Consider the following 14469-nt stretch of genomic DNA (forward strand, 5'->3'; position numbering starts at 1 on the left):
CATGGGACGGCTCCCGGAGGTCGGGCGTTTTACAGCATGCACATCAAGGCTGGGATATTTAAGAAAAGGCGGTTCCCATCGTGATTTTCTGTTTAATGTGTAATAATCATGTATCAGCAGTAAAACCCAGACACTCTCTGCCAGGTCCCAATTTCAGGTTCTCTGGCTTGAGCTAGACTTCGTGTTGCCCCGAATCTTGGTCCTCATCAGGGTGACTCGGGACGGCATCCCCGTCCGCGTGGAAGATGTTACATGAGTGAACGTCCAGCCCGAAGCCCCTCACTCCCCCGGCCCCTCCCTGGCGTCTGTGTGCTAGTCCCGTGAGCACCCGTTGGGGTGGGGTGTGCACCCGTCTGAACTTCGGGTGATGAGACTCGCCCACGGTGCAGCACCTGCCCTACCACAGAGGAATCCGGCTCCGCCTGAAGCACAGCCCCACTGTTAACCGGGCGCCGCTGGAAAGTTCCACCGCTAATCTGAGCGCTGACTCAGCAGAGGGGAAAAAACCCTTTGCTCCAGCTTTTCTCACCGTAGGGCCAGGGCTGAGCGCGTAAAGCAACGCAATAGCACCTGGTGGCCTGCGTGGCAGGAGATGGCCTCCGTCACGACTTCCCCACCGCTGTCCCCGCCTGCTGTCACTCTGCTGTGTTCACCTTCTATTGATATTAAAGCACGATTCACCAGCAACTTCGCTCTAGTGGTTTTCCACTCCTACCCAGTACCCATTTTATCAAGCGGAACTTAAACAAAATGCTTAAAAAAGAAAATTAACCTGCATGACCTAAAATGTAAAGTTTTGGAGGCAAAATGATGCCCAAAGAATCATGCTTTAAGCAAACGTCAGCTTGATTCAGTGGTTCAAACAGCGAGTGGCTTCTACGTGCCAGGTAGGCCTGCAGGTCAATACACTGACCCATCCGCCACATCAATACCCAACACCTCCACACCTGCTCTGTCAAGAGCACCGACGTTCCCATCCCAAAGCATCACAAACCTCCACGGTAGCCTGGGGGGCTGGAGGAACTTGTCATTACAAACTGGTTAGAGGTAGGACTTCAGAACAGAATCGAGGAGGCAAAACACATCTGGTTTTACGCTGTAGGTTTTGGACATTTCTTAGCCAGAAGCAAAAAGACCTTAAGAGTTTCTGGGGGCTTCCCTGGTGGTCCAGTGGTCAAGACTCTGCACTCCCAATGCAGGGGGCCTGGGTTCGATACCTGGTCAAGGAACTAGATCCCGCGTGCCACAACTAAAAGATCCTGCACGCTGCAACTAAGACCCGGCACAGCCAAATAAATTAAAAAAAAAAAAAAGTTTCTGAATCCCACATATACTATTGTTCATAGTGAAATCAAGTACAGTTTTATTTAAGAATTGGAAATAATTTCTGTGAAAGAAAATCCAATATTTAAATAAACATTTCTGCATGTAAAAAATAATAATAATTACCCCATTAGGTTACTCTCCTAGCTTAAGCTATGGGACAGTCCCGCAGGGGCAAGCACTTGGGACCGAGCCCAGAACAGGGCGTCAGGCCTCCACCGTGGGGCACAGGGAGCAAGCCTCTCCCACCATGCCAGACAGGCTGGGGTCGCCTGGCCTCACCAAGTCACTGCAGAAGCAAAACAGAGGGAGAGCACAGCTATCTAAGGCAGCGAGAAAGTGCAGCGGAGGGACAGCGGTTCACTGTTCCTGTCACAGAGGGGCTGCGACCAAACGGAGCTGCAGTCGAGACCCTACGGAACCTCACCTGTCAACACAACCGGTTGGTTTAGCGACGTTTCCCCATCACGTTAATCACCCAGAGTGCTAAATAAGTGGAAGGGATTAATAAAGTTCACTTTGTAGGCTTATGCAGTTTACGACAACGAAGGGCTGGCGGGGTGCGCTGCCTTCTGCCCTCTGCCAGGCTCGCCTACAACCTCGTTTCCGTAAACTGCCATTCCCGGCCCCAGCCTGCAAACCCCCGTGAAATGTTTCATTTTGCACTGCTTCAAAATAGCTTTGTTCTGTGCGGTGCCTATTTTCCATTTCAGAGTCTCCGCTTTGAAACCTGCAATGGAAAAAGAAATCTCCTGACGGTTTCTTAATTTGAGGGAACCGGTGATGTGGCCTTTACCCAAAATAAGCTTTCGGGAATACCCAAGAAGCCTATACCCCATTGACCTGATTCTTTTCCTGTGCGCTGTCACTGCTGAATATAAAGTTAAAAATAGCCTGAAGACCTCAGTGCAGATGAAAGTCAATCACTTGCCAAATCTTGCCCCTACGTAGTTCATCTTTGATCCCCAAGTAATTGCGGACTTCCGCCCTGGGTTACAAATCAGGGTGACAACTTGCTTGTGGAACTGCTGTTTCAGGCAGAGCAGAATGTCACGTCCAGCCCAGGTGGTGTGACAGCAGCATCTCCCTGCCGACACCAGGGCCTGCCTCCTGAGCTCCAGGCCTGGCAGGCAGGCGGAGGAAGAACAGACCGTCAGAGGCCAACACCTCCGGTCTTACTGTCCGCAAAGCCAGGGTCCTCACTAGCTCCTCTCCATCTGCTAAAGAGACGACTTCACGACCCCCAGTGGTAATGAAAGCTGGGTCCCAACCTGCTAGATGCAGCAAGAAAGGACTTTCCCTCAAGGAGCTGGGGGTGGCTGCCAAAACCCCAGCTACACTACCTCCTCAGTTTTGCAATCCTATTAAGTGGAGTTTATTTCACTAGGAGTGGTCTGCAGAACAAGTTTAGTACGGATTCAAGTCCCCAAACACAGGGAGTGCACGTTGATGTCCCACCGGGCAGTGTTCCCGCCAGAAGAATCTGCCACGAGACTCTGGCTGCTGCCTGGGTTTTCTGCCTGCGAGACCTCAGGAGGCCGAGGCTGGAATCTGTCCGGTCCTCAAACCAGCAAATGTCTCACCTGTCACCGATGAACCTGTAAACCTCTTTGGTATATATAAGGATGAAAAAACTAATTAGGCCAGGAAATCTAGAAATAAGTTAATATTTTGAGTTGGTAAAACGCTTTTTTGAACACACATTTCCAGTATCTGGTACAGTGAATCGTGTCCATTTTTGTGTAACTCATGCAATATTCATTTCATTTATGTCATCTCTGTCACCAAAGTATTAAAAACGTTTGACATTGTTCTTCTAAGTCTTCACAAGACCCCTGCGAGGTAGGTGGTATTGACCCCATCCTACAGATGGGGAGGTCTAGGCACGGAAAGGTTTAGTGGCTCCTTGAAAACCGCGTCGCGTGGCGTGGCGTGGCGTGGCATGGCATGGCGGTGCTCCAGCCAGGGGCCGATGCCACCTGATTCACGCTCTGTTGGTGCCACTGCAGGACTGCATGGAAGGAAGTCACACTGAGAGCAGGTTGCTCTCTGGTCCAGAATTCAACAAGGGTCTCAAAGCTTGTATGTTTGACTCGTAAAGCCAACCAATCTTCCCGAACTTGAAAAACAAAAGTACTGACTAAATCTCAGCTGGGATTATTTGCCCTATTTTTCTCATGAGTTGGCTTGCTTGACTGTCATAGTTGTTTATGCTCAAACCCCTTTGGAAAAGACAGTTTGAAATGGCATTAGGGGCGGTGGAATTTTGAGAACAGAACGTAGAAATCAACGGTTAACAGACTTAAGTCAGAACACAAAAATATAAGCTACGATAGAATAAGAATAAACCCCAAGTAAACGGAGAGCAGTATTTCTCAGCGTTTAACAATGCCCTGCACAGAGCAGGTGTCCAGGAAGCATTGTTTTGGATAAAGGAGAAATGACACATCTTTGACATGCCTGTCACTGGTAACAGCCCCCTTTTGGGAGCAGCCAGGACCCAGGAAAGCCACAGGGGCCCACACTGTCCCTGGCCCGGGGAGCCCTGGTAACACAAAGCATCAGCTGAGTCACCTGGAGGTGTCTGTGCTGCCTTTCTGCCAAATGAAAGGTGGGGCTCACACGCCAAGCGAGTCCCCTGAGTTCATACTGCTGTTTTTGAAAACAGATAAGTAAACATGATGAGATACATGAAGAGCCAAAGTGCCTTATAAGGAAGTGTCTTTAAAACTGTAGAGATGCTCATGCACTTAAGGACAGAAACGGGGAGGTTAAAGCTGTGCTATTTGTGTGTTTCGGTCAAAGTAAGGATTCTGAATGGGTTTCTAACACTAATAAGTACTGGTGCCCACGTACCCCTCCCTGCTGCAGGAGCCTCACTCAGCATCAAGAGTGAGCCCACCTCTCCCCAGGGGTCTTGGTTACAACTTAACACCCCCGGCCTCATGGGGGATGGAGTGTGGCCTAGGCTCTCCCCAGGCACGTTGGGGGCGCACTGCCAAGTATTGCTGTTATTTGCTTCTTGTCCACCTTTAATCTACATCCTACCTTGATGCAGCCCGAGAACAGGCTGCTCCGGGGCAGTGGGGAGGTGGGAGTGGGGGTGGGAGGAGGGGTCCTTTGGTCCTAAGGCCTTCTGACCATTTGATCTTGAGTGATATTCCAGAAGAGTAACCGGTGACATACAAAATGATTTAAGGAAGTCCGTTCTGCAGAGTGGCCGACAGGAAGCAGTTCCGTCCCACGCTGCCTGGCCTGGGCCGCCCGGGCCTATCATAGCTCCACCTTGACCCCCTTTATGAAAGGCAGGCCCGTGGGCACCCGCTTCTTATACTCCAGGTACTCGTCTCCAAAAAAGTGAATCAGCGAGATCTCCTCCTCCTCTGTCCGGTCGCGGAAGAAGCGCCACACTGTCAGAGCGTAGCTCACGCCGCAGATGGGGTTACACAGCACCACCTGATGAAGGGACACAGGGTTAGTGGACTGGGGTCAGTGTGACCCGAAACCTTGAACTTTAGCGGCATGTGCTGCTCTCCAACGACCACAGAGGACTTCCTGCCAAGGGCCCAAGAAACTCTTGAAATATCACTAGGGTCTTTGAGACCCCGAGCCAGGGCGCCATTAACGGAAACCACGCCATCACTTTCCCAACAGGGCTAAACACCCATCACTGTAGCTCTCGTTCGTATGCTTTTCTGTTGTTCCTCTTACCTGAGAGATACCTAAAAACTGGAAGGAAAGAGCAACCTCTTGGATTTCAACCCCCAGGCAGGGGTGCCGGCAACTCCTCCCTCCACCCCCACGCGTGAATTCCCATTCCAAGCACCACTGCCTTCCCGCGTGGCTCCCAGCCTGACCCCTGCCTAGCACGCTCCCTCCCACCCCACAGCTGCCTGGCCCCCGACTCTGGCCCCCGCAACCTTCCTGCGTACGTGCCGTCGATACACCGCTATCAGCTGAGCCCCCAAAACCACTTCTTCCATCAGATCACTCCCCTGCTCAGAAAGCACGAAGGCCTCAAGCACGCCTCCTCAGCCCGGCTTTCGAAGCCCAGGAAAGCAGCTCCTCGGCCCACTTCCTCTGTGTAGCTCAGGGAGCCCACTGATCCTCCCCGGCCCCCGCCCAGGACGTATGTCTTCCCCACATGGGTGACCTCACTTCTTCTCACCACTGTTTACTGAGCAGCTACTGTGTTCCCAGCACATGCCAAGCCCTTTACCACCAGCCAGTAAGCCATTCGACGCCCAGAGCAAGCCTCTTGAGTAGCGCTGCCGCCCCCGCTTAACCCGCAAGGAAACGGAGGCCAATCAGTTGATGTTAGAGCCGGACCGGCCCCACCCGCCCAACAGCGACCCCAGAGCCTGTGCCGCCACCGCCAGCAGACCCTAGAGTGGGGTTTCCCAGTCTCAAGCCACAACCCGTCATGGAGCCAGGAGATCAATCCCGTGCATCCGAAACGGCATGACAAACACTAACAAGATAGGAAACAGTGTTTTGTACACAGGGTGAGTGTTGTTCAGGAAAGATCTGTGCAGTTGTTACACACACGTGTGTGCTGGGTCATGGTGTAGAAAGATCTATAGTCAAAGAAGTATGAAAAGCTCTCCAGTCCTAGAGCACTGAGGTTTACGAGCACTTACGGCAAATTACAGGATTCCACTACAGTCAATCTGTTCCTGGGAATGTGATCGTTAATGCGGCAGTCTTAAGTTTCAGAGTTGCAAGTTTTCACACAAATGCTGTGCAGTAACCTACTATACCACTGGGGGTCACCAGAGTGCCCCCCCATACCATGCATGCACTGCAATGGGATGCCTGGGGGCCCGGATTGGATGCTCCCGAAGAGGTGATGAGTTTTCTAAGCTCTATCCACATTCTCTGGCCAAGTCCTTCTAGGACTAAGAAAACAGATTCAAGAGACAATGCTCAAGAAACAAGGCTCGGTCTGCAGCCTGAGACAGAGCAAACCTGCATTGCTCACGTTAAACCTGACACGTGACCCTGGGCTCATCCACAGCAGCCTCTGATGAAAATCAGCTAAGCTGCCTCTTGAGTGGCAGAGGGCTCTCCCCAGAGCCCCATCTCTGTCCCCATCCCACTGGGATGCTCCAGATCTAAGTTAAAGAGGCAGAAAAGGGGTACGACAGAGGGGGTAACGGCACCTAGAATCGCCGAGAGTTTACAAGCTTAGAACACCCAGATTTTAAGTACATGGCAAAAAATGCTAAAGACTAAATTAGTTCTCTTGACTTTTATTTAACTATCACTTGAAACATGGCAGGGAACACGTGTACCTATTTAAAAAGGACCAACAGGGAATTCCCTGGTGGTCCAGTGGTTAAGACTCCATGCTTCCACTGCAGGGGGTCCAGGTTCAGTCCCTGCTAAGGGAACTAAGATCCCACCAGCTGCGTGGCGTGGCCAATAAATAAAGAAAACTAAACACAACACTTAAAAAAAAAAAAAAGACAATGGAAAAAAAATTTAAAAGACCAACAACTTCGTGAATACACTGAAATCTACTGAATTATACACTTTGAAATGGTGAATTTTATGACATTTAAATTATATGTTGGCTTAAAACATATTTTTAAAAACTTTAAAGGAGACCAGTATCGTATCTGATACCATACCTGGGTTCCGATACTCCAGTAAAACCACCCAACATAAGAAGGATGCCGGAACCAAGCGTATACTCCACTTGTCACCAGGGTGTGGGTTTCTGACTTTTCATTCTGCACCACGTGGTTGAAATTGGAACCAGCTGTAAACATGGCCGCTTTCCGCAGACACTCTCCAAAGACCACCATCAGCAGCCCCGTGGCGCTGAGCCACGTGATCTGCTTCAGCTCTGCAGGAGAGGGGTGGTGACAACCGGGGAGTGAAGACCCTGGACTGCTGAGTTCCCCTCTGCATGCTTAAAATTAACCTATGTTTCAAAAGACAGGAACACTAGAACACAAGCTAGTGGGCAATCGGCATCACATTAAAACTTAATTATAAACAAAACACATTCCCCTAAGTTGTGCTGTTCACCCATTCATGTTAAAACGCCAACAGCCCAGTTAGAGTGTCATGGCAAAGAGCGGACAGGCTCTCATCCACACACACACACCCACCCCCCCGCCACACGCTCCCATCCTTCCTCTGGGGACAAAGACAGCTAGCTAAGTGAAGCCGAGAAGGATCCAGGATCTCCCCGCCTTGGCCCTTTACTGAATCTTAGGAACTACATACATTTCATTTAACTTGCTGTGGAAAGTTCAGTGTCAGAGTAGGTTCCAGATGCAGTAGTTTTTGCTCATAAAATTTTTACAAGAAATTTCTCAAGTCACAGAAAATGAACAGATCCAAATCTTCTGACTGTAAAACTGGTATTACAGCTATCAGAGGTTGGGACTTCACGTTAAATGGTACACATTACGTCCTGCAAGGCTTAAAGCAAGGCTTAAAGCGGTCAACACATCCTCCGTTCAAAATCCAGAAGCGGAATTCACAAGTGGAGCTTGTCCTTTTTAAAGAGCTTAGTGAGGACAGAGGTCTGGGGAAGATCACTCGGGGAGATTAGACCTGAGAGGGGAACCCACGTCACTGTCCTCAGGCCCACGTGGAAGCCACCCATCTCCCCTGCAGAGGGGAAAGTAGGGCACACTGACCTGGCCAGAAGATATTTTCAAGTGTGAACTCTATCCAAGAAGAAAGAGCTGCTACTGTGTACTCCACACTGTGATTCAGGAGAAAGGAATCCAAGGACAGACTCTTGGGATTATTGACTGCTGTGACTAAGTACTCAGAATAGTGGAACAATGACAGGGAGCACATATACCTAGTTAAAAACAAAAAGAACAAAAAGAGGTAAGTTGGGGCAAGGGAATCAAGTTAGCCTTTAAGTCCAAGTACAGATTTGGTCTGAACTGTCCCTGAATTCTATGATGAGGGCCTGCTGTCACCTGTCTGAGAGTGGACATCAGGCACCCACATGTAGCATTATTCCCTGAGGTTTGCAGAAAGTGGGGTTGTAAAGGGACTATGTTTTTGAATGTCACAGGAGGGAAAAAAATAAAAAAAACCAAAAAACAAAAAACATAGGTTAGGAAGGCACTATGGGCCTTCAGCCTTTTTTAAAATGACACTACACACAGTAAAACATGAAAGAGAGAAGTATCAAAATAAAGTAGTGATGTATGTCGAATACAAAAATTCGAAAAACTGAAATAATTCCAGCAAAGAAGGATTAGATGGCTCAGAGTATTGATAATAGGAGATAAAGCGTTTTACCTTGAAGCCACTGGTTCATATCCAGGTCAGGGACTAGAAGGCTCAAGGGACTGAAATCATAGTGTAGGGAAAAATCCTACACTGGCCGTGGGGGAGGCACTAGATGTGACCTAATAGAAATTAGAGACGGAAAAGGCCTGTGAAGACGAGCCAGAGCCTTGCCCCTTCCTGTCACTGAGGACCAGTACCCTCTTCTGGGAAGGGCTGGTCACATTACTGAAGGTGCAGCAGATGAGAGCACCTATGGGAAGGGTGCCAGGGAGACCTGTTTCCACCTGCGACAGAAGTAACCAACGGGCACAAGTTCTCAAGGTTCAAGATGCGGGAATCTAGGAAGCTAGAGGCCTCATTCCCTTAGAGCCCTCACTAGCCTTCAGCCAGCCAGGGATGCGGGAATATCACTACTGACCCTCTGATCCGCCCACCCTCACCTCAAAACTATCATTCCCAAAGCACTTCTTACCAGCCAAAGTGATTCCAAGAAGACTGGCTAAAACTTAGCAGCACTCCACAGCCAAACACAAAGCCAAGGAAACAGGCTCGGATGGCTATCTGAAACGGACCCAAAAGAGGATCAGTCACCTGGCTGTTCACAGAGCATACATCCTACTTCCACCCGCAAGTCCATGGAGCCGATTTGCTCAGAGGTTAACAGGGTGAAGCAGGGCTGCCTGGGTTCAAATCCCAAGCCCACCCCTCTATGGCTCTGTGGCCTTAGGCAAGTTACTTAATCTCTCTGGACCTCGGTTTCCCCATCTACACAATGGGGATGACAAGAGTACCTACCTCTGAGGACTGCTGTGAAGATTACCCATGTAAAGCACTTAAGACGAAGTGCTTCGTAAGTAAGGTTTAGCTACCATTACTATTATGATTGTTACTGTCACTCAGGGCTGTGGGAAAACTGCGTTAAACCAAGCTTATTGGCCGGATTCTCCCAAGTCCATGCAGCGAATCTGGTCGGGGCAGCCGGGACTCTGCGCCCAGCCCCCTCCACGTAACTGCGGGGGCCTCTGACCTCAGACTTGACAGCAGGTAGTTCTCCACACCTTAAATTACATAAAAGAACTCGTGGGCCCGCTCACTCCCCACCCCACGTGCATCTGCCGCAGCTGCTGAACAGCACCAACTGCAACTTCCCACCCACTCCGCCGGGTGGAGGGGGCCCGCGCCCCACGCCCCCCGGGACTGGCAGGGAGGGGGCCCTCCTGCCACCTGAACTCGCAGCTGCTAAAAGACGCGGCCGGGGGAGGCAACTCCTCTCGCGGGCCGCGCTCTCGCCAGACCCGGACCTCGACCCCGGTGGGACGGTGCCCACGCGCCGCGCCCAGCCCGCCCGGCCCCCGGCCCCCGGTCCCCGCCCCGGCCCTCGGCTCGGCCCGGCCCGGCCCGCACCTGGTAGCGCGGCGGCCGGTAGAGCAGCAGCAGCAGCGCGTTGAGTCCGGCCACGTAGAGCGCCAGCCCGGTGCGGCCCTGCAGGCCGGCGCGCGTGAGCAGCGGCAGCGCGAGCACCGAGGCGCCCAGCAGGAAGGTGGCGAGGCTGAGGCGCGCCTCGGAGCCCGGCGGAGCCCACGCCGCGCAGCCCGCCATGGCGCAGGGCGGCGGACCAGCGGGCGGCGGCCCCAACGGTAGCCTGGGGAAACCCGCCCGCCGCGCCTGCGCACTGCGCTGCCGACGCCGGCCGGGAAGGGCAGCCGCCCAGACCTGCGCGCCGCCCGCGAGCTCTCGCGATACCGCCGCGCCGCGCGGCGGGGGCCCGAATTTGACAGGAGCGCCCCGCCCCGCCCCGCCGTCCCCCCGGGACCCCCTGACCCAAGCAGAGCTGTGGCTGGCGGGCGGGGCCGCGGGGAGTCTGGGTCCTGGGCCGAGAACTTGCCGGCGGCGTCTGCCAGGAGTCGGCCCCAAACTCCAGAATGTCCCCGTCCAGAGAAATCACGTGAAACCTAAAGCACCCAGCCCCCGCCCCCGCCGCTCACGGGCCCTGCGCGGTCCCCGGCGAAACTGACAGTGCTGGGCATAAGGGCGCGAGCCGGCGATCCGCCTCCACCCCACCGCGCCCCGGGAGGTCCGCGCGCAGAGACCACCCGCCCTTGGCAGGGTCTCCGAGCGCCCGCTGGGCGCCCAGGCTGCGGGGACACTACCCTTGGGGCATGCACGCAGCGGGGTGACCGCCTACTTCAGTTCGTGTCGAGGGAGAATGTTAGCCGACGGTGGAAATCCTCAAGACATTACGTTTTTTATAAGGCAGCATGCAAAACTTTACAGTGTGTACCTGACTTCACTTGCGAAAAAGAAAAGCATATGTGTGAGCCTGGGAAAATGTTTGGAATAGAAGGCAAAATTACTTCACAACGATAATCTTCAGGTGGTAGGGACTCTGGGAGACTTTTACTGTCTTTTTTATATGTTTTTGTATTTTCCATATGGCCCACAATCAATCTATATTACTTAGGAATTTTTCCTTACTTTACCGGCGCGGCATTTTGGAACTTCCCGGACCGGGGATCCAACCCGTGCCCCTTGCAGTGGAAGGGCTTAGTCTTAACCACTGGAGCACTGGGGAGGTCCTGTTCCTTAATTTTTTAAAAGGTAAATGCCTCCACTTCCGGGCGCTCACAAAGGCCTGATGGAGGGAAAAGGCAAGTAAGCAAATGACTAGAATAAACTATGGTGGGATGGGAGTGGGTCAGGAGCCAAGTAGGGATAGAGAGGGAATGGGAGGGACCCCAGGGAGAGGCCAATGGGTGGGGGCGTTAGGAGTCTGCCCGGAAGAGTCGGTACTGGCAGCCCGCCTGAGGCTGGAAATGAGAGCAAGGACATCTACAGGAGGGAGGGGACCGAGTTTTGCAGACACAGAGGCAGGAGGAAGCAAGCCTAAAGCGGGATAGGGGACAGGCCCTGCGGGAGGCTGGAACCCAGAGTAGTGGGTCAGAGAGCCATAAGGGCAGGTGGGCTGTGAGCTGCAGTCAGCCCAGTCTGCCTCTGAGTCCCTGGCCACTCTACCTTCCTGTGTCCTTGCAGGACCAGGCAGGAGGCCTGGTGTCTGGAAAGCTGGGTTCAGGGAAGGGTAGAGAGCCTGCCTCAGCAGCTTTGTGAGCTCGGGCAGAGCAACTCTGTGAGCCTCAACTTCCTATAAAATAGGGATCCTGAGTTCACGGGTCTCATACCAATGTTCTGTAAACCCAGTATCATGTTTAAAATGTGCTCAGAAGACATTTGCTAAACTCGGTAGATGGGAACTGAAAGGAGATTTAATGTTATAAAATCCAACGTCACCCAGTTGCAGCGCCATGTGGGAAGGAAGCCTGGACTGTTACTGGGGGCTGAGAGCCAGGGTCCTGCCACTGTCCCCTGTTTCTACTGTCTCCCCCACTCAGGACCTCTCCTGCATCTCCAGGACACCTCAGGGCCACTAGAGGGTGCTCACTGCGTCTTCACTCCTGGGAGTGAGTCTGGTCCTGGGGCAGAGGGCTGCTCCCAGGAAGCTCCTTTTCTGGCCATTGGTATCTGCTCTCCACGCTGACTTATGGCAGGGGCAGTCCCTGTTCTGGGGGACACAGAGTAACATGTAATGCAGATTGGAAGGCTTGAGCAACTCTCTCTTCTCTGCCCATCAGTTCCTCTTAGACCATACATCTCCATCAGTCCCAACTTGGGGAAGGGAGAAAGAAGGGGGGGGCAGTCCCCTTCCAGGTAGGGCCAGACCAGCGGGAAGGGGAATTTTTAGAAGTCACTAGAGTTGCTGAATCTGTCAGGGCCCGGGGGTTCACCGAGGAGTGATGGAAGAGAAAGGCAAGTAAGCGAATGTATGTACCCACTGGCATAGACCCAGAGCAACAAAGTCACACAGAGAGATACACAGGCACACAGAAAAACAGTAATTCACAGAGGTATAGACAGAAAGAAACACAGGGACCTGCTTTCCCACCAGAGAGGAAAGCAATCTGATCAAACATGTCCACTCTGCACCCAGCTCTCCCGTGTCACTCCAGTTTGTCATCCCCTAGGCTAGAGGAACAGCACACCTACAGTAATATAAGAAAATAAAGAGAAACCAGTCAGCCTGGGGATGACTTGCTTTCCATTTTTTCCCCTCTAAATAAGCATTTGAATGTGTTTTGTTCTAGGAGCTGTGAGGCAAGCACAAAGGGAACCCTTTCTCATGCAGGAAGTTCCCTCTCTAGGGCCTCCCCTCCCCACCCCCCAATCCAGCCATCCACCCACCAGCTGAGGTGGCTTTCCATCCTGGGCCCAAGTGGGGATCCCTCTTGTTTTAAAAAGCCGTCAGAACCATGTTGACTTTTCCAAGTTAAGCTGCAGGCTGAGGTGAAATTAGACTCCCTCTTCTCAAACAGGGTTGCTTTACGGGAGAAAGAGGAAATGTAGGAAGGGGGAATGCTGCAGAGCAAGCAGGAGAAGGGGCAAGGATGGCTGTTAACCAAGCACCTCCACCCACACCAGCTTCCCAGGATGCAAGGCTGGCTCCTGTCCAAGCCTGACACCAAGTAGGAAACAGCTCTGGAACTCTGCCCCTCCCTCCTCCCTGAGGGTGGGTGACCTCCTGGGACTCCTTGTCACTCACAAGCCTCTGCCCCATCCACTTCCCACGTGGAGGCCAGGAGGGGCCTGTCCAGTGTGGCTGCAGCTCGCTCTGATCCTCCAAAAGCTGTTTTTTCTTCCCCTCCTCTGGCCATTCCCCACTCCAGGCATGAAAGCACCACCCCCCCACCCCCCCACCCCCGGTCTGGTAAATGACTCCCGTAATTTATGAGCACATCAGCCCAACGTGCATAAGTCATATGTGCACAAAGGGGCCGGGTAAATATTTAAAGATTAGAGCCAGCTGGGGAGAAGCACAAAAGGCTGGGACAATGAGGGTCTCCCAGAATTCACTCTCTCTGAGCTGGGCCAGCCCGGTTCAGTGTTGATGCACTCACCGGAGTCCCAGCCTTTGTCCCCTGGAGGGCCGTTGGCTGCCGGGCTATTCGGAGTCCTAACCCAGCCAAAGAGAGTTAGACAATCGCAGCCTCTCCAACCCCATCTGGAGACAATTGGCTGAGTCATTTCTGAGCTTTTGCTGTGTCCCAATAGTTAATTACATGGAGCAATCACTTTATTCCATTTAGAAGTGCATCCTGGAGGGGGATGCACATTTCTCCCTCCAGTCACTGCGCAGGCAGTGGCCTCCGCAGCACCTAACAGCTCGGGTAGCTTTAAATGCCTGAGGGCTGCAGGAAGGCAGGGGTTCCCATCCAGGGCCTGCATCGTTCTGTAATGTTCTTTCTTTTGCCAAAGTCAAGAAAACCAAATGGAGGAAGAGAGGGTAAAGGCACAGGTCACTTTGGGCCTCAAATCCCCCAACCTGAGGAAGCCACGGGCTTTGAGTAGCCCTGGAAGCCCCCAGAGCTCTCCTGAGTTATAGAAAGAATTTTTCCTGAATAAGCAGAGAGAGGGCAGCCTGTGTCCCCCCAGCGCTCTGCCTGGACTTGTGCTCCTTTCCAAGCCCCCTGGGAACCCCAGAGGCTAAAGATGGAAAGGGAGTCGGTGGCCTACATCCCGGCTTGCATAAGCCGGGTTTCTAAGTTGGTCCATGCCCTTGCCGGCAGCCCGAGAGCGCTTGGTCCTGCTTGCTCTCAGAGAGGACGAGGTCAACCCGCAGCCGCTCCCCCTACGTCGGAAAACGCCTCTCCCGCCTCTGCACGCGCCCTCGGAGCCCAGCCTGCCTAGGGTGTGTAGGATGCCCAGACGCAAAACTTGCAAACAGACCTGGGTGTCCCTAGCCTAGGTCTCCGAGTAGGATCTCGGTGGAGACTCCGGTCTTTTCCAATGACCTTGCCAAATGCAAAAATCTGCCTTTAACTTCCGAAT

At 52.8% G+C, this 14469-nt stretch overlaps 1 protein-coding gene across 1 annotated transcript; it reads right to left on the bottom strand.

Moving 5' to 3' along the window:
- Window positions 1-4334: 4334 nt before the first annotated feature.
- Window positions 4335-10191, bottom strand: ICMT (isoprenylcysteine carboxyl methyltransferase; the record flags this gene model as incomplete). The annotated part of the gene is made up of 5 exons (XM_079696937.1): window positions 4335-4779; window positions 6957-7174; window positions 7980-8149; window positions 9065-9153; window positions 9997-10191. 5 exons carry the CDS (start codon window positions 10189-10191, stop codon window positions 4597-4599), a joined length of 855 nt encoding a protein of 284 aa, XP_079553063.1. The 3' UTR covers window positions 4335-4596.
- Between the last annotated feature and the right edge of the window lie 4278 nt (window positions 10192-14469).

Source organism: Hyperoodon ampullatus (assembly GCF_949752795.1).
Source record: "Hyperoodon ampullatus genome assembly, chromosome: 2".
Classification (NCBI taxonomy): domain Eukaryota; kingdom Metazoa; phylum Chordata; class Mammalia; order Artiodactyla; family Ziphiidae; genus Hyperoodon; species Hyperoodon ampullatus.